Raw genomic sequence first — 19,362 nt, 5'->3', positions numbered from 1 at the left:
TGAAAGAAGGCTTTCATCTCCAGGAAAATCTCAGGGTTGTTTTATTTTAAATCAATGGCAAGGAAATGATTTGTAGTCCAAACACCGTGAGGTAGCGTGGCTTTCATTCTGAGGAAGAAGTGAAAGCAAATGGATTTAGAGCCAGAGCATAAAATTTTTTGACACCAGCCATTTAGGGGCCAAATAATAACTTGTTAGTAATTCCTCATAACTAAGACTCTAACAAACAATTCTTTTAAGAGTAAAAGACTTAGTTCAGCTTTTGCAACAACCCACTTGCAGTCACAGCCCAGGCAAGGCCTTTGGGAATTGAAGTGTATTTCTAACCAAACTCAGTAGCATCACTAATGGCTAATTGCAGCTGGAAAGCAATAGGTCTCTAAATATTTTATAAATGCAAGCAGAGATCATCCTAGTGGGTGAGCTCAGAGAAACTGGATCTGTTGGAATGATTTTCTAGTTTAAGGAAGAGACCTAAAATCTGGTTCCAAATCTGAAACCCTCCCAACACAGGCCCTCGGAGCCAGGATGGGGGAGGGTTCTTCTGCCAGCCTCTCCGCCCAGAGCTTTATGGTAGAAACCCTCCGGGCGCTGGCTGGAGGAAAAGCAAGGGAAATGTACAGGGTTGGTGAAAACCAGAATTTAACTTGATGGAGATGGAGTCCAGCTCAAATTGCTCTAAGCAGTTCATCAGCTCGAGGTCACAAGAAACCTTAAGTGCAGAGTTCGAGGGTGCAGACAGGAGTTGGTTTTCATGCTGCACGGCTGTGATGCTCTGCAACGGTGCAGACAAGACCCAGAGGGCATCCAGCCAGCTCCCTCTAGCAGAGTATGGTGAGCCGGGGCATCAAAGGGCAAAAGGCCGCTATGCTGAAACCTATGCTGTGCTGACACCAGGGCCAGCTAACGCCCACCCTAGCTCTCTTCAAAGGACCGGGTCCTTGGCTTTCCTGGAAAGAAAGACAACCAGGCTACATTTTAAACTCATCTTGGCTCTATGTTACCCTAACGTAAGAGAATAAGACTCAGAGCAGCTTTTTGCTCTGGGATTGAATTAACTGAAAATTATATTTACATTTTAAAGCTATTTTTTTGAATTGAGATCACTGTAGTTAATTATGTGTAGATAATCATATGCAGATGTAAGAAATAACACAGAGATTCCATATACCCTTTATCAAAGTTTTACCCGATAGTAACATTTTGTAAAATAATATCACAACCAGAGTACTGACATTGCTATAATCTAGGAATCTTACTAAGATTTCTCCATTTTACCTGAACTTGTGTGTGTGTGTGTGCACGCACGCACGTGAGTGTGTGCACCTGCACATGTGAATATTAAGCTTTATATGATTTTATCGCTGGTGTAGGCTCATGTATCCACCACCACAAGGACCTGTTGTATTATTGCCCTTTTATAAAGCTATTTTTTAAAGATTTAACATGCTCTAACAACTGAACCCAATAAAACCTACACCTGGACCAGGGTTTTTTCCAGCATGAACCAGTCAGGCATATGTCATCACCACGTACATGGTGACAGGAGGCGAGGGGTACAGAACGATGCAGAGCCTTCCAGGAGGCTCTGAGGTCCCTGAGAGCCCAGCCACAGAAGTCAGAGGCAGAAATGAAAAGCTACTATGGAAGCATGTGCGCTGTTATTCCAGTTACGTTTTCAAAAATACATATAATCCCAATGGTGAGGGGGTAAGGGGGTAGATTTATAATAAAAAAATTGAATAGCCATTCAGTTCAGTTCAGTCGCTCAGTCATGTCCGACTCTTTGCGACCCCATGAACTGCAGCACGCCAGGCCTCCCTGTCCATCACCAACTCCTGGAGTTCACCCAAACCCATGTCCATCGAGTCGGTGATGCCATCCAGCCATCTCATCCTCTGTCATCCCCTTCTCCTCCTGCCCTCAATCTTTCCCAGCATCAGGGTCTTTTCCAATGAGTCAGCTCTTCGCATCAGGGGGCCAAAGTATTGGAGTTTCAGCTTCAGCATCAGTCCTTCCAATGAACACCCAGGACCGATCTCCTCTAGGATGGACTGGTTGGATCACTTTGCAGTCCAAGGGACTCTCAAGAGTCTTCTCCAACACCACAGTTCAAAAGCATCAATTCTTCAGCACTCACCTTTCTTTATAGTCCATACTCTCACATCCATACGTGACTACTGGAAAAACCATAGCCTTGACTAGACGGACTTTTGTTGACAAAGTAATGTCTTTGCTTTTTCATATGCTGTCTAGGTTGGTCATAACGTTCCTTCCAAGGAGTAAGCGTCTTTTAATTTCATGGCTGCAATCACCATCTGCAGTGATTTTGGAGCCCCCAAAAATAAAGTCTGACACTGTTTCCACTGTTTCCCCATCTATTTGCCATGAAGTGATGGGACCAGATGTCATGACCTTAGTTTTCTGAATGTTGAGCTTTAAGCCAACTTTTTCACTCTCCTCTTTCACTTTCATCAAGAGGCTCTTTATTTCTTCTTCACTTTCTGCCATTTGGAGAGAACTGCAAATTTTAATTTTCTTTTTTGTACTTTATTTTTTTGTAATGACCATGCCCTGATGGGAAAAACATTACTTAAAATATTTTCCAGGAAATATTTGACTACAATATACAGTACTCCTTGAGGTAACTTTTAAGAGTAATTCATAATGGCACCATCTTACATTTACCAAGCATGCTAACTACAGCCTGGCCTTGTTCCTAGCCCTCTAGGTGGATTACCTCATTTACTCCTCAGAGCAAAAAATACTACAGGGTAGGCACTGAGGCCTAGAGAGGTTAACTAACTCACCCAATGTCACACAGCTAGCAAATGGTGAATTTCAAAGTAAGAGGAGACTCCTAGCAGAGGCAGCAGCTAACACTTAAGGAGTCCCTGTTATGTCCAGGAATTTAATGTGCTTTTCTTGTTTACCCCTCAGAACAATCTTTCAGGGTAGGCACTATTATGATGAGTATTCTAGGATGAGGAAACTGAGGCTCAGAGAAGTTAAGGACCCGATCCAAGGTCACAGCAAACGAAGCTGCATGTGCTGGGGACTGAGCCAAGGCCAGTCTGGCTCCTGTACCAAATAGGGAGCCATAGAGGATTCCAGGGCATGGCTGAGGTCACACAAATCAACAATGTTTAAGAAGCATAAAGAAAGCAAAAAGTGCCCGTGCTTTAGGTCAGATCTGTGACCCTGGTGCCTCATGAGGCTCAGGTTTTCATAGGAAAATCTACCAAGGCCATGAGGTCCTGGGCAAACCCCGTAATTATGTCTCGGGCTTCCTCTTCCAAGAAATGAGGACTAACAAATGATGCTTTAAACAGTATAAGCAGTCTGCACTTTTCAAGCACCAATTTTCCAGATACTCAATCTACAATAAACCATCTCAAGTTTCTCTCTCCATGAGAACAGTATTTCAAACAGAAGTTCCACTTCTGAACAAGGAAGCTCTACCAAATAAATCTACTTCCCCCCAAAAGGTATTGAAAACAAATGAAAACTTTATGCTCAGTAGGAGCCAGACATAAAAGACCATATATTGTATGACTCCATTCATATTAAGTATCCAGTATAGGCAACTTATAGAGACAGGCAGCAGATCTGTGGTTCCCTGGGATGAGGAGTGGTGGTACTTTAGTCGATGAGTCATGTCTAACTGTTTGTGACCCCATGGACAGTAGCCAGGCTACAGTCTGTGGTCATGGGATTCTCTAGGCAAGAATACTGGAGTGGGTTGCCATTTTCTTCTCCAGGGGATCTTTCCGACCCAGGGATTAAACCGGGGTCTTCTGCATTACAGGCAAATTTCTTTGCCGACTGAGCCACCAGGGAAATCCAAGATGAGAAGTAGGAAAAGGAATTAATTATAAATAGACATGAAGGATCTTATGAGGCGGGATGGTAGAGGGCAAGATGTGAACGTTCTAAAACTGAATTATGGTGACTGTTGCCAACTCCGGAAATTTACTAAAAAACACTATAAATTGTTCACTTAAAATGGGTGAATTTTACAGTATGTAAATTATACGTCAATATTTTAAGTTATCATCAAATTATATGCAAACAAGCATCCCTGGGCTACATATGTCACAGCCAGTCATTTCAACAGAATATGACAAACGCATTCTTTCTTGATCTCATGATGGAGCCTTTCTCCAGCCAAAAGAATGTTCTCAAACAGCAAAAGTGTTTAGGAGTAGCAAATCAGTGATTAGAAAATCAGCACTGATAAATGGCACATAAATGAATGAATCCACATGGACTAGACTATTTTCAATTAGATAATTGTTCATAGCATTTGCTTAGATGGCAGAAGTTCATGATACATCCATAATGCCCACTCGTTCTAATTTTCACTTTTATACTTTCCTCAAGTCACAGCCACTTCTTGGAGATTCAGCCATGCCCTTCCCTTGGCTGTTGCCCTTTATTATCTATTTTCAAAATAATTTAGACTTGGCCCAGAAGCCCAAGTGTATTAACTACTAAGACCTATAAGACACACATGCTGCTGCTGCTAAGTCGCTTTAGTCGTGTCCGACTCTGTGCGACCCCAAAGACGGCAGCCCACCAGGCTCCCCGATCCCTGGATTCTCCAAGCAAGAACATTGGAGTGGGTTGCCATTGCCTTCTCCACACATGATTTGGCTTTAAAAAAAAAAAAAAAAAAGTAAAACCTAACTATTTTCATGCAGCCCTTGATGTGTGTACAGGAATAGAGTGAGGTCCACAGTACTTGGTAATAAAAAACAATGCTCATTTGTCCGCAGTTAGAACAAAATGAAAAAAGAACAAATTCCTTGTTATTTCTGTTTAAATGGCTCCATGTCCAAAATGACAGAAGCAAAATGAACCTAATTCTTACAAACCTACGTCCCTTCCCACCTGTACAAGTCACATGGTGGCCTACGTCCCTTCCCACCTGTACAAGTCACATGGTGGCCTACGTCCCTTCCCACCTGTACAAGTCACGTGGTGGCCCGACACATAGTTGACGCTCAAAAAAACGGAAGAGTTTGTTTTACTCCCAGACCAGTGTTTGCAAAGAAAGGCTCGTTTCTAACCAACCAGAGGGCCCGGAGAGGGATGAAAACATGAAAGCCTGGTGTATATCTCATCACCTCCAGATGAACATGTATCTTAGAAAGAAATCCCCTCCCCACCAGGCTTCCTGCATAAAAAAAGAAGACGTCTGGAAACAGGCCAAGTTCAAGTCCAGTGTGATATGATGAGGCACAAAGCTGCTAAGAAAGAAGCTGCATTAACAGAAAGGCATCAACTAATAAGCAGTTGTGGTCCTAAGCCAGAAGCAAACAGGCAGACTGCTGGCCACGAGTCCTCACAGGTGAAAGGTGCTGGCTGATCACGACAGCTTTAGGGACAGTCTTGGAGATGGCATGGTGGCAAAGGCCAACCCAGAGCCCAGTTCATTGCTAACGGCAGTGTGTTTAGTCATGACCAGCATCTGCATGGTGCTGGGTCTATGCACTGGGAGGTGGGAGCGAGGTGTCACTTGCCAAGAGTAGAGACCTGACAGGGCAGTCTGGCTACATTTGCCTGCTCATCAGCATCACTATCAGTTGAGATCAGGGTGTGATGATTGTACTGGCTCACTTTCCTTTGCCAGGGTTGTCTGAGAGCAGGGCACCAGAGCAACTTACTGAAGAGACTGGGAAGAAAAAGAAAATTACTATCAAGTATTTACAACTGGCCCACTCCAGTACTCTTGGCTGGAAAATCCCATGGATGGAGGAGTCTGGTAGGCTGCTGTCCCATGGGGTCACTAAGAGTTGGACACAACTGAGTGACTCACTTTCACTTTTCACTTTCATGCATTGGAGAAGGAAATGGCAACCCACTCCTGTGTTCTTGCCTGGAGAATCCCAGGGACGGGGGAGCCTGGTGGGCTGACGTCTATGGGGTCACACAGAGTCGGACACGACTGAAGTGATGCAGCAGCAGCAGCAGCAGCAACAGCTACCAGGTGGAGAAGGCAATGGCACCTCACTCCAGTACTCTTGCCTGGAAAATCCCATGGGCAGAGGAGTCTGGTGGGTTGCAGTCCATGGGATCTCGAAGAGTCAGACATGACTGAGGGACTTCACTTTCACTTTTCACCTTCATGCACTGGAGAAGGAAATAGCAACCCACTCCAGTGTTCTTGCCTGGAGAATCCCAGGGATGGGGGAGCCTGGTGGGCTGCCGTCTATGGGATCGCACAGGGTTGGACATGACTGAAGCAACTTAGCAGCAGCAGCAACAGCTACCAGGAGCAGTTTACAAATACTATTTCACTTAAAACCAGTATAACACGGTGACTCAGATATGACCTCCATGAGACACTGTGAGGCAGAGAGAGGGTCCAAGTGACTTGTCCAAAGTCAGACAGGACATAAGTATGGACTTGAACCTGGTATGTTGGAATTACAATCATCCACCCTGCCCTAGACTGAAACACTCAGAGATGATCTATGGGGCCATTCATCACCAGGGTATTTAATGAAGGCATTGTTGGTGATAACCAAATGGCTCACTCATGGACTGCTCACCACGTGCCCAGCAATCTGCTAAAGTGCTGGATGTCTACCACCTCCTTCAATGTCTACATTTATCCTAGGAGGGAAGTGCTACCATAGCCCACATTTTAGACATGAAATTACACAAGGTCACAAAGCTATGAGAGGGTCTCATTCTATTTGACACCCAAATTGGGGCTCTTGGCAATGGCACCCTACTCCAGTACTCTTGCCTGGAAAATCCCATGGATGGAGGAGCCTGGTGGGCTGCAGTCCATGGGGTTGCTAAGAGTCCGACACGACCGAGCGACTTCACTTTCACTTTTCACTTTCATGCATTGGAGAAGGAAATGGCAACCCACTCCAGTATTCTTGCCTGGAAAATCCCAGGGACGGGAGAGCCTGGTGGGCTGCCGTCTATGGGGTCGCAGAGTCGGACACGACTGAAGTGACTTAGTAGCAAGCACAGCTGAGTAAACAAAATAAATCCTACCCTTGAGGAATTTAAGCCCTAATTGAGAAGGTTAAGACAAATTAGCACAATACAGAGGAATCAGCAGGAAGCGCCAGGCAAGAAAAGCTCTTAGGGAGTTCAGATGGCTAGGGACTGGGGAACAGGTACCACAAAATGCACAGCTTGCCCATTGCCAGCCCTGGGGTGCTGCTGGTACCTCCACCCTAGAAAGAGCCCTGAGCAAGGGACATGCATGGTGCATCCATGGATACTATCAAACAAACCCAGGCTGAAACCAAGGTGACAGAACCAATGGGCAGAGAGACCTTTGTAACAGAGGTGAGGTCAGTGCTGATAAGCTAGGCCAGCTCCTTTCTCTAATGTGACCCTACAGGGCAGAGTCCTATAAGCCACCCTGTATCAGTACAGACCCCAGAGCCAAGGCCTGATGGCGCTTTCTCTCTGGGGTGGACGTTCCCACCCCATAAGACATCACAACCACCAGCAGGCCACTGCACATCCCCCACACGGCCCAGCCCTCCTCCTCTAGCCCCAGAGATCCCTGGGGCTCTGAGAAATGAGGAATCCCTCTCAGACTGGAGGAATGAGCTCCACTGGTGCTGCTCCTGTGCTTCACCTTGGAATTCTTCACTAAAGAATCTGGACACCTGCCCGAGGCACTCCATCAAGCTCTGGGTTCCCACTGTCTAACAGCATCATTTGCATCTCGGCTTTTTGCAGATGATAATTACTGGGTAGTGCTCAGCCCCTGAAAACTGGCCTGTGTCCAAAAGACTGACTACTGACTGGCAGCAGCCACCTCTGATGAGGGGATGTGCACTCTCTCGGTCTCAGGGCTCAGTAAACCCCAGACCACGCCACATGCTCTTTTCAAACCCTGCCACCCGAAGGCCATCCTGAATATACCTGCCAGGAAATCAGTGACCAATCTGGTAATTGAGTGACAGCCACAGAAGCATCCAGGTGAGAAAACATGACAAAGACCCCTCCTCGAGAAAGCGGGAGGAAACTGCCCCACAACAAACCACAAGGATGTGATGAGAAAACTCCACTGTTCACCAGTGTCTTCCTGGAGCTGGTATCATAGCTCGGGCACAGAGGGGTGTGACCACTGCATCATCGCTCAGCAGCACTGTGACCACCCTGCTCCATCTCAGGGATTCGGGGAAAACAAGAAAGCCCACCTCAGAGAATACCGCTCAGCAAGAAATCACTTGAGATCAAGTCAGTTTCTGCACCACACAAGCCTCCAGGGACCAGAAGGACACAGAACCTAGACATTTTCTCTCCTGAAGACAAAAAGAGCCATGCTGCCTCTGACAGCTGTGTGATCCAAGCAAGCTGCTTCTCCGGGTGCCTCGTGGGTTAGGAAGATAATGTGAGATAATGCAAGGCAAGGGCCCACGGCTCTACTAGCTGAGAGCCAGGTGTGGTAGAGGGCAGACCCCACAGCAGGGTGAGGGCCCTGTTCTGTGCTTACAGTGCTGGGACTCTGGATAACCTATCTGAGTCTCAGTTGCTTTGAATGCAAAATGGAAATAATGCTTATTTCAAAGGCCGCTTTGAAGATGAAATGGGTGACATGAGGAAGTGCCTATCACTCCCACAAGATGACCTGGGGGGACCAACATATGTCTCCTGTATCCTTGGCTGCCAATATTAGTGTTGCTGTTCAGTCACCAAATTGTGTCCAACTTCTTGTGACCCCATGGATTGCAGCATGCCAAGCTTCCCTGAGCTTCTCTACCTCCTGGAGTTTGCTCAAACTCATGTCCATTGAGACAGTGATGCCATCAACCACCTCATCCTCTGTCACCCCTTCTCCTGCCTTCAATCTTTCTCAGCATCAGGGTCTTCTCCAATGGGTTGGCTCCTTGCATCAGGTGGCCAAAGCACTGGAGCTTCAGCTTCAGCATCGGTCCTTCCAATGAATATTCTGCTGCTGCTGCTGCTAAGTCGCTTCAGTCGTGTCCGACTCTGTGCGACCCCAGAGATGGCAGCCCACCAGGCTCCCCTGTCCCTGGGATTCTCCAGGCAAGAACACTGGAGTGGGTTGCCATTTCCTTCTCCAATGCATGAAAGTGAAAAAATAAAGTGAAGTCGCTCAGTCATGTCTGACTCCTAGTGACCCCATGGACTGCAGCCCACCAGGCCCCTCCGTCCATGGGATTTTCCAGGCAAGAGTACTGGAGTGGGTTGCCATTGCCTTCTTCGAATGAATATTCAGGGTTGATTTTACTTTAGGATTGACTGGTTTGATCTGTTACACCAAACTGATTTTATCTTTCAGTTTTCAATCAAAAGCATCTCTTTAGGAACTTTTAACAGTGTAGGAAACCACCTCAGAATCCAGGGAACACAGTTACATCTACATCAAGCACGTATTTTCACTATTCACAGAGACTTCTCTTGCACTTGTGGTAGTGTGACAGGATCAGAAGAAAACAGAGTTGTGCCCAGTGAACTCCTTGTTTCCAGCAAAAGTGGACACAGAAACCAAGCATTCCAAACCAAATCCCTATCTTCCTGATCTACACCACACACTTCTTTCAGGCTGGGAGCAAGTCTCGTGAATTTTATTTTCCAAAGAAAACTGAGCACATTGACAATGAAGTGTGCCTTCCATATCCATGGGCTCTACATATGCAGATTCAACTAACCCCAGATTGAAAATATTCAGAAACAAAGAAAATTCCAAGAAGTTACAAAAAGCATAACTTGAATTTGCCATCGCTGGCAACTATTTGCATAGCATTTACAAAGTATTAGTCATTGTATCAATAAGTAATCTAGAGATTTAATATATACAGAAGGATATGTGTAGGTTCTATGCAAATATTGTGCCATTTTATATGAGGGACTTGAGTATCCATGGGTTTTGGTACCTACAGTGGTCCTGGAACCAATCCCCTGTGGATACCGAGGATCAACTGTATCTTTCTTTTGCAGTTACTGTCTTGAAAATATTATTTTCACCTTCTGGAGAGCTAAAAGTTTTTTTTATTAGAGAAAAGAGGGAAATTGGATGGGAACAAATAAGAGCAGGAAGAGAACTATAACAGACTATCTTAAGAGGGCAAATACAGAGCAGGTCCCCAGTCCTCCCCTCCGTCAAATATGATCACAAAGTGGAGACCCTGGCATCTGTGAGACATGGATCAGCACGGGGCAAGGCACACCAGAATCATGCAGAGGGTACGTTACAACCCAGACTGCTGGGCCCCACCCCAGTATGTCTGATTCAGCAGATCTGGGGCTGGACCCAAGAATGTGCATTTGTAACATGTTCCTGGGTGATACTGATGCTGCCAGATGGGACCCCACCTTGAGAACTGCTAGCACAGTATTTAAGAGCAGTCTCTGTAGGGTCCTAGAGCCAGTTTACATAGGTTGAAATCATCTACGAGCTGTGTTACTTCAGATGAGTTGCTTACATTTCTTCTTATAAACCTATGAAATGGAAAATCACAACAGTCCTTAAACTCCTATGCTTATTTTAAAGATTAAATGCATGAATCTACTTAAAAGTACTTGGAATAGCGCCTGGAACATAGTAAATACATAATAAACAGAGGCTATCATCATCATTATCATCTGGCTGTCAGTTTTTTTTTAAAAGGTTCAAAATATATAGATATATGAAATATATATAAAATATGTGCAATATATTTTTCCTTCTCTTGACAAGGATATATGCTACTTTTCTAGAACGTATTATAACCTTTCATTTAGAACCATATAGCTCAATAATTGATTTGAAAAATCATCTTACTATGGTTTAAGACAGCAACTCATCTCATATTTTAATGTGCACAGGAATCCCCTGAAGGTATTGTTAAAATGTAGATCCTGACTCAGCAGGTCTGCGGTGCTGCCTGAGAGTCTGCATTTCTAACAAGCTCCCAGGTGACATGGGCACCCAGTCCACATGCTGAGTGGCCTGCCTTTAAGTGACACAAGCTGATATAGTGAGGTCTGGGCCAGCCCTGGTTCTGTTAGAACAGATAGATGCCTTTCTCCTGATCACCTCCAGGAACCCAATAAATGCACAGTCCCCATGGAGCTGTCACACCTTTCTCCTTTCACCTCCATCATCTCCTTCAGGGAAGGACTGGGTGGAGCTCGGGGCTTCAGCACTGCTCCCACCTAGTAGTAGTAGTGAAAGCCGCTCAGTCATGTCTCTTTGCGACCACATGGACTTTACAGTCCATGGAATTCTCTTGGCCAGAATACTGGAGTGGGCAGCCGTTCCCTTCTCCAGGGGATCTTACCAACCCAGGGATCGAACCCAGGTCTCCCACACTGCAGGTGGATTCTTTACCAGCTGAGCCACAAGGGAAGCCCCTGCTCCCCACTCCCCTTTGCCAATTAAACACTTTTAACTGTCCTATAATATTTTCAGGGTAGTAACCTCAAAAGACAAACACGTTCAGTATACAGCCAATTATAAACTCTTTAAAGAACAAAAGTTATTTTAAGACATGGAAACAGGCCATCAGAGAGCAGAATTTTGAAAAAAATCTTTTGATTGCTTTTACTCAAAACCTAAAGAACTTCCCACAGTTGCTCTTTAAACTTTCTGTTTTACCCCACCTCCCCACTCCCCTGCAAAATCTCTTTTTCTAGGCTCTGAGTGAAAACCCCAAAAGTCCGACTAAGAAGCTCACACTCAACATTTGGGTGTATCTTTATTTAATACCCTTCCTCTTCTCAAAAAGCAGCACCTCTTTGATATAGCCTGGTGGTTAGGTTCCCAGGTAATTCCAAAGTCAGCTCTTATATTTTTCTATTAGAAATATTTCTCTCTATACATATATTTTAAAAACCCCTATTTCAAATTGGCGATTAATCATTTTTTAAATAAACAATTTCCTAAAATAAACAAAAACATTTAATAATGACTCAAGTTTCTATTAACCCACCAAAACTCATTCTGTCAAACGAAAACAATGAAAACTCTTAAAACAGAGTGCTGCTGCTGCTGCTGCTGCTGCGTCACTTCAGTCGTGTCCAACTCTGTGCGACCCCAGAGATGGCAGCCCACCAGGCTCCCCGGTCCCTGGGATTCTCCAGGCAAGAACACTGGAGTGGGTTGCCATTTCCTTCTCCAATGCATGAAAGTGAAAGTGAAGTCCCTCAGTCGTGTCCAACCCTCAGCGACCCCATGGACTGCAGCCTACCAGGCTCCTCCATCCATGGGATTTTCCAGGCAAGAGTATTGGAGTGGGGTGCTATTGCCTTCTCCGAAAACACAGTGCTAAGATGCCACAAAGAGGGAGGGCACTACTGATACTTACAACAAGTATGAATTTCAAAGATATTAGTTAAGCAACAGAAGCTAGACAAAATAATACACACTGTTGATTCCATTTACATAGTCGAGAACAGGCAAAACAAACCAAAGAGGATACAAGTTAAGACAGTGAGTGGTCTTCCAGGAGGGAGGTGTAAACTAGAAAGAAAAAAGGGGACAAGGGGATGTCCCAGGATGCTGGAAACACAGCTTCTCTCCTGGTGGCTTGACAGTCACCATGTAAGACATGCGTACTTGACCTTACACTCCGCTGAGGAAATAAAAGACTGCTGTGAGACCAGTAAAACAGCCAGTTTATATAGATGCTAACAGGGAAAGGATCAGACTGGAGCAAAGAACACAATTTACCCTCCTCCAAGAGGTCCAGGGTTTCCTGCTGCTCCAGGGTGGGCTTCCTCTCTTCATTCCGGCAGTCATACTCAAAACATTCTTCTTCTCCCACATCTCTTAGGGACATTGCTGAAGTCACCCCAAAGCCAAAACATCACCCTAAGGAGCTGTCCTTGAGGGAGCTCCTGGCTGCCTTCCTGGAGGAGGCATTGGGGCCGGGGCCCCTGGGGCGTACGCAGGGGCCTGGTGGGGGCCACAGACATGCCCGGGCTCAGCTGAAATGGAGGGTGTGCACAGGGCCACTGGCCCATCGTCATCCAGATGGACCCGGAAGGGGGTGGCTCCCAGAGCCAGGAGGTGGGGCGGAGGGGGTGAAGCACCTATCAGGAATGGGAAAGCCCCGCCCAGTCCTGGGGCGGGGCTGGACGGAGGTGGGGGGCGGGGTGGCTCTGACAGGTGCTATGGAGTCAGATGGGAGGGGAGTAGGCAGGTGCATGGTGTCAGGCCAGCTATCTGGATCCAGATTCTTCTCCCACTTTTCCTCCCCCAGAAGCAATGAGGAATGGTGACTTCCTGGAAGTTTCACGGAGCGACTGCAAAGGGTAATTTACCTATTATGCCTCAAGCAGATACATACACCTGTCCAAAGTTCGGGCTCTGGCAGAGGAGGAGCCCTGGTGACTGATTGCCCAATACTCTCCGATGAGAGAGCTTCTGTGGGTGTGCCTCAAAAGGGAAACAAATCTTGAGTGTGACAACAGTATGACACAGTGCTGGACAGGGAAGGAAAAGACCATTTGGGTTTCTAGCAAGAGGAAAAGGGTAAATTGCAGGAAACATTACTTGTGTTAAGCCTAATTCATCCCAGTCTTTTTTTGGTAATAATACATTACATTTGCTCTTTTTAAACTGCATTTTATAAATTCCACTCTTACTTAATTTATAAATATATTTTTTCTAATTGCAGGATAAAAAGGGAAAAATCTATAGCCTAAAAGTTTGCAAAGTTGCCTGAAAAAAAGAATCCAGTTTTATTGCATATCTCATAATCAATTCCTTTGCACTATATGATTTTGCCTGTAACGGTGAAATGGCAGGTCCTTCTATCAAATCCTCTGAAAGATAGCCTGAAGCACTGGTGTCTCAGAGAATCACAGCATATTCTACAATTCCTGGGCTTTAGCCACCTCCCCGCTACACTGTGGCAGTTCTCTCTGCTCCTAAAAGCTTTAGCAGGAGGCCTAAAATACCTCTCTGCCCAGTCACCTCCCTCAGGTAACCAAGAAGGCCTTTAGCAGAGGCAAGATTGTCAGCAAGAATTCTCTGCACAAGTTCAGGAACTTGGTCTTGTCCATCTTTGAATCCTTAAGGCTGCAGATCCTTCTTAGGCAGCTAAAAATGTACTCTACACTGAATCACTACCTCCATAAAAATGAATAGAAGACCATAGACCAGTGCCTATAGACAGAAAATGAAATAGAATAAAGATTTTATTAAAATTAATACCTAAAGACATATGCCTTGACAGGTTACTTTTCTGGAACCTGAAAAGAATTGCTACATTTTACAATGGTAAAAATGTGTTGTTTATAAAAATTTGGGTCAGTAGGAATTCAGTGGCAGGAAGCACAAAATCACATTTGAAAATCTTCATAAGTTTAAATACAATGTTTATAAAGGCATACACTCTGGGAAGGGGGATACTTTCTTTCATCTCATTGACGTTATCAAATTGGGGCTTGTTAATTCAATTCAAATGACAGTGAGTCTTAAGGCCTGGGAAGGGAGGGAGGGAGAAATCTCCACTTTGTACATACTTAATTCGTGAGTATCAGATGGACTATGAGATGTGCAGGTTACTGGGTGGGGCTACAGTATATACGAATGAAAACAAGAGCTGATTTCATATATTTGAAAATACTATTAAGTGATTTTACTCATTACCAGTTGGTTATACTCATCTCTTAACTCAATCCTAGGCTACCCTTAGTAAATGATGTCCAAGTCTCTTTGTATTATGTAATTTAAAAAATATATATGCAAATTAAAAATACATCTAGGACATGGTGTCATGAACACAAGACCACTCTAGCCTGCCCGTGTCACCCCTGTTCTCTCACTTCCCTCATTCTTCAGGGTACTCCCCACCCCCACCTCAAACCCCTTCCCCTTCCTTTGCCCCACTTCCTCTGCAGGAATGTGAGGGAATTCTCCAACCTCATCCACCTCTGCATTCGCTTCAAGGTTAAAGGCAGAGATGGGCCAAAGTGCATCTTGTCTGAGAGAACAGTTTTTCCAAAAGTCAAAACACAATGACACTTAAAGGCCAGCAAGAAGGCCTGGCCATCCCTGTGCCAGGTGACAGATGGACCATGGGACATGGACGCGGGGTGTGGAGCTGAGGGTGGCCCAGCCCTCCCTCGGGAAGCTGCTCACCCCAGCAGTCAAGCAGCTACACTGTGTGCTGTCCAGCAGTGAGGACCAATGCAGGGGCTCAGAGCAAGCAGGAAGGGAGTGGTTCTGACCCAGGTGCAGGGAAGTTCAAGGCTATGGGAGAGAAGTGTCACTTGCCTCCCAGTGGGCAGAGGGACCTCTTCCTGTGAGGGTCCTCTCCAGCTCTGTTTCACATAACCTCCACGGATGCATCTCCCCGAAGCTCCATCCTCCTCTGTCCAAAGAGTGGTTGCAAGCCACTAGAGCTACCCACTTACATTGAAATCTCAGCTGATTAAAATGAAATGAAATCCAAAATTCAGTGACAGTAGCCACATTTCAGACACTCCACAGCCACAAGGGGCTAGTGGCTACCAAACTGGACAGCGCAGAATGCTTCCATCAATACAAAAAGTCCCATGGCACAGGCACACCCAAGGCTGCCCCTCGTCTTTAGACAGGAGCTTGGCACTCCTGGACCTGCATCTCCCGTGTAGCCTGTTCCTGCTACAGCTCCTCCTGCACAGTCAAGAGTCTCCTGCCCCTCTGTGTCCCGTGCACTTTGCTCCACTCTCCATGAGCCTCGCTGTCCTTTTACTTCCCTGACCACACAGAGCAGGTGGCCCATCGCTGAAGGTCACTTCCCCAAGGCCCTTGCTTATGCTATTTAAAAAACAGAGAGAGAAACACAGAGCTCTAAAAACTTGGTCTCTATGCTCCCTCTGACCCTCTCTCAGCTCTTGAGCCCTTTGCTTCTACATCTAAGGGAGGACATTATCTCTGCTTTACTAAAGTTGCTGATAAAAATGTACAGCTACATCATATATTTACATTTAACTCTTAAAAAAAAAATATCCTCTTAGCAGTCATTCAGAAGAGAGCTATGCCTGGAAAGGGAAAGTCAGTGTCTACCTCCAGGGGTACACTCCACAAGAAACATGAAAAATGGGGCCTGCTTACCTATGTTCGACACAAGCGCAGGAAAGTCAGAAAATCATCTCAAAAGCCTTTTAACAGTTTCTCAGTGAATGCTTAAAATATCTGACAAAACTTCACTCACAAACCAGTCACCCTGACTCTGGGTGACATTTTAGAGGTCACTGCAATCGCGGAACAGCGTATGTGCCACCTAAGTGTAATGCCATGGACTTTCATCATGGATAAGAAGTTGTAAGAACAATCACTGTGTAATCTGCCTGAGTGTTTCCATTTATAAAATCAATATGAACTACCCTCATCTCCCACCCCGACATTCAAATCTATAATGTTGCAAAAAGGGACACAAGGGTGGATGATTATAAAAGAGACTACAGCAAGAAACAGGGTAAAGACACTATACCTTGTTCAACAAACCAGTTACCTTTTCAGAGGAATTTTTAAAAAGAACTTAGTAACTAGTACTGTTTCTGAAAAGATAATATTAAGTACTGGCCTAGCACTTAGCTGATCACAAAGAGCTTTTACTTTATTTTCATGCTTTTACCATCCTATGAGATGGCCCAGGGGGGTTGTCCCCATTTTCCAGGTGGGAGAGTTGGGTTTGCTGGAGGCTTATGGGGTCCCAGGATGTGCCTAACTGCTGGCAAACAGAGACAACAGGCCTCCAATGGAGTCGCTTGTGCTAAGCCCCGGGGGCAGTCAACCAAGACTTAATACCTGACCTAATTGCAGCTTCAGCCTCTCCCAGGAATGAAGTCTTAGCCAGACAGTCTGGAATTTCCTGGTCAGCAGTAATGAGGTAATCGGCCTGAGAGACCCCACTCGTCCCCCAAAGAAAGATGAGATAATCCTTTTTCTTGTCCCCGCTGCCTTCTGTCTACAAAAGCCTTCCATTTCATACAGCTCCTCCAAGTTCTTTCTACTTGCTAGATGGGATGAGGCTCAATTCCTGAATGGTTGAAGAACGCCAGTTTTATCTTTATCAAGTTGAGTTTTGTTTTTAAATACCACACAGCCACAGAGAATGCAACACGGGCCTCAAAGGCAGACTCCTGGCCCTGCTTTTCCAGCCATTCTGCCTATTTCTAGAATAATTACGAAAGTGCACTCCGTTTCTTTAACTCAGGGACATACAACCTAAGATTTCACGACAGACAGAAAGAATCATCTTCCAGACCCCTGGGCCCCAGGATGGTCTCCATGGCACTGTTCTCCAAGCATACCTGCTGCAAAGAATCACCTACAGCATGCACTAAAGATTCCGATTTCTCAGGGCCTCTCCTGGTCTGGAGTTAGTCTGGGAACATGCTTTTTAAATAATGGGGTGACTCATGATTTGCCAGGTTTTAGAAGTTCCTGCAATTAAGAGATGGGACACAGTTAATGTGGGTAACCAGGAACCTGTTTGATGCTAGAATTTTAAGCTATAAACGCTGAGTGCACATGTGCAAATTCTGCACAGGCCACTGCTGTACTACTGTGTTGATCATTGGTTATTTCAAACCTCTAAAAATCACTTTAGGGTACTGGGCAATCAACCTCTCCAACTGCTTACTATTCTAAGCTCCTGCACCATGCCCCTGTTATACCCTCTGGAGTCTGAATGTGTTTGGGGGGCTGAGGGGATGAGATAGAGTATTAAGACTTCACAACTAAAACTCATTATGGGGGCAGGATACAGTCGGTAGACTGAATAAACCTCAAAAGAGAACAGCAGCCGTTTCTTAAGTCCACATTTAATAGAGCAGTCCCTAATTGTCCTGCAGTCTATATTTCCACCCTTATGTATTACTTTTTCGGTGCTAACCTTGCAACTTAAGTGCAAGTCAGTAACTATGACATAAATGATGATTTTGCATCTTTTTTAAAACATTTGACTCATCTTTTGTTATTACTATGGAAAGCTCCCTGGAAGTTTCCCACATTAAAGATTGCAATGACAAATAATAAGAGAGACAAAGCAACACTCTGTGTGTCCAACTCCTACCTGGCCTCCTCACCAGGAAGTTCAGAACCAGGAGCTGAAAGGGCTATTCAAAGACTGCTTTGCAGTTCCAAAGCTGCATAAAAACAAAGGCGCACTGCCTCCATTTCCAGACTAACCTGGCGAGGTCAGGAAAGAACTAGTCAGACGTGTATAAACAAGCACCGTCAATATTAGCGTATCCCTGAATTCCCCACTCCCTTTGGGGCTTTCCTAAACCACATTAGTTCTGAGCTTCCATTCCTTTGATTCCCTGTTTTGCTAACTATCTTTAAAATGGGATTATGAAAATGTCAGTTGTCCCAGCAAATTCTGTCCCAGTGGCCTTTTCTATTTCATCCAAATTGGTACGGAGGAGAAAAGCAACTATTTCATTCAGCGTACACTTAGACAGTAACTGCTATCAACATTTATTTACCCTTGGACAGATGAGCTGCCTCTTTTTCAGTTTTCCTTTTCTTCTGGAAGAAGAGAGATCTGGCTGCCTGGGGCCAAAAGATTCAACCAAGACAGGGCTGGGTAAGAAAATCCTTCTGAGAGACACCCAGACAAGAGCAGGCCTCTTCTCACCCTTCAGATTGAGCACCTCGAGTGACTGCCTTCATTTCCTCAGACAAGGGTGTAAATAAAGCTGGACGGTGTCACAATTAGGGCAAGATAGTAAGAACCCTTCCCCCGTCACTTCCGGGACAGCTCCGGGGGAGCCATGGCCACACCCAACACGTCCCCTGGGAGGTGGAGGTGGCACAGGCCCTCCACTGTAACCAATGTGCCGTGCTCCAGTGGTCCACACTCTAAAAAGTTATGGAGGGTTCAGTGAGTCACAGATCACCAAGGAAAATTCAAGAGGTCAATGATGGAATCTGAAAAGAAGCACCCCTATAATTGCCGCCTGGAGTTGGGTAATAGGATAGGAACTTGCTTTAAGAATAATATACCCCAAAGAAAACAACTGAGTCATCTTTCCCCCTCACGACCCTGGGAGCTGCCCACCATCATCATCACTCAAGACGTTTACAGATGCACAGGGACGCGACATGGCAATGTCTGTATCTAACGCTCGGGGATGGTGGGGCTCAGCTGGGGAAGTTTCTCAGTGCGTTTAAATACCCACCCACCCCCTCCAACAAAAGCTTTTGGCCTTTCTTCTGTGGCTCACAGTCAAGGCTGAAATTAGCAAATACAGAGATAATTATGCAGTTCTTCGGCTTATTAATGAGGCCAGGTCCCAGCCAGTTACATCATTCAGGTTAATCAAATGTAGTCATGTTAGAGTGATCTGAAACTCCCAATTCAATTAAAAAGCAGTTACTTTACCTATTACTGGCTCGTGTGGGCTGAGAACATTATGATCACCAGGGAA

The 19,362-nt window shown here is 45.4% G+C and overlaps 1 protein-coding gene across 32 annotated transcripts in view; it reads right to left on the bottom strand.

The window, feature by feature from the left end:
- Positions 1 to 19,362, bottom strand: part of TRAK1 (trafficking kinesin protein 1) — a 155,628-nt gene that overhangs the window by 40,734 nt on the left and 95,532 nt on the right. For 5 of the 32 annotated variants that reach the window (XR_015150983.1, XM_086366115.1, XM_086366118.1 and 2 more), the window contains exon 1: positions 12,662 to 12,962. The exons of the other annotated variants lie outside the window; for them this stretch is intronic. Coding sequence is in view for 4 of the 5 variants with exons in the window: in XM_086366115.1 (XP_086222241.1) it covers positions 12,662 to 12,770 (109 nt within the window). In the remaining variant the exon portion in view is untranslated. Of the gene's footprint in view, positions 1 to 12,661; positions 12,963 to 19,362 lie in introns of those variants that run through there. 32 annotated transcript variants of the gene reach the window in all.

The sequence above is a fragment of the Bos grunniens genome, chromosome 22, assembly GCF_055505025.1.
Source record: "Bos grunniens cultivar Pamir isolate PY7600 chromosome 22, Bosgru_T2T1.0, whole genome shotgun sequence".
NCBI lineage: Eukaryota > Metazoa > Chordata > Mammalia > Artiodactyla > Bovidae > Bos > Bos grunniens.
This window is presented reverse-complemented; position numbering and strand designations above follow the sequence as displayed.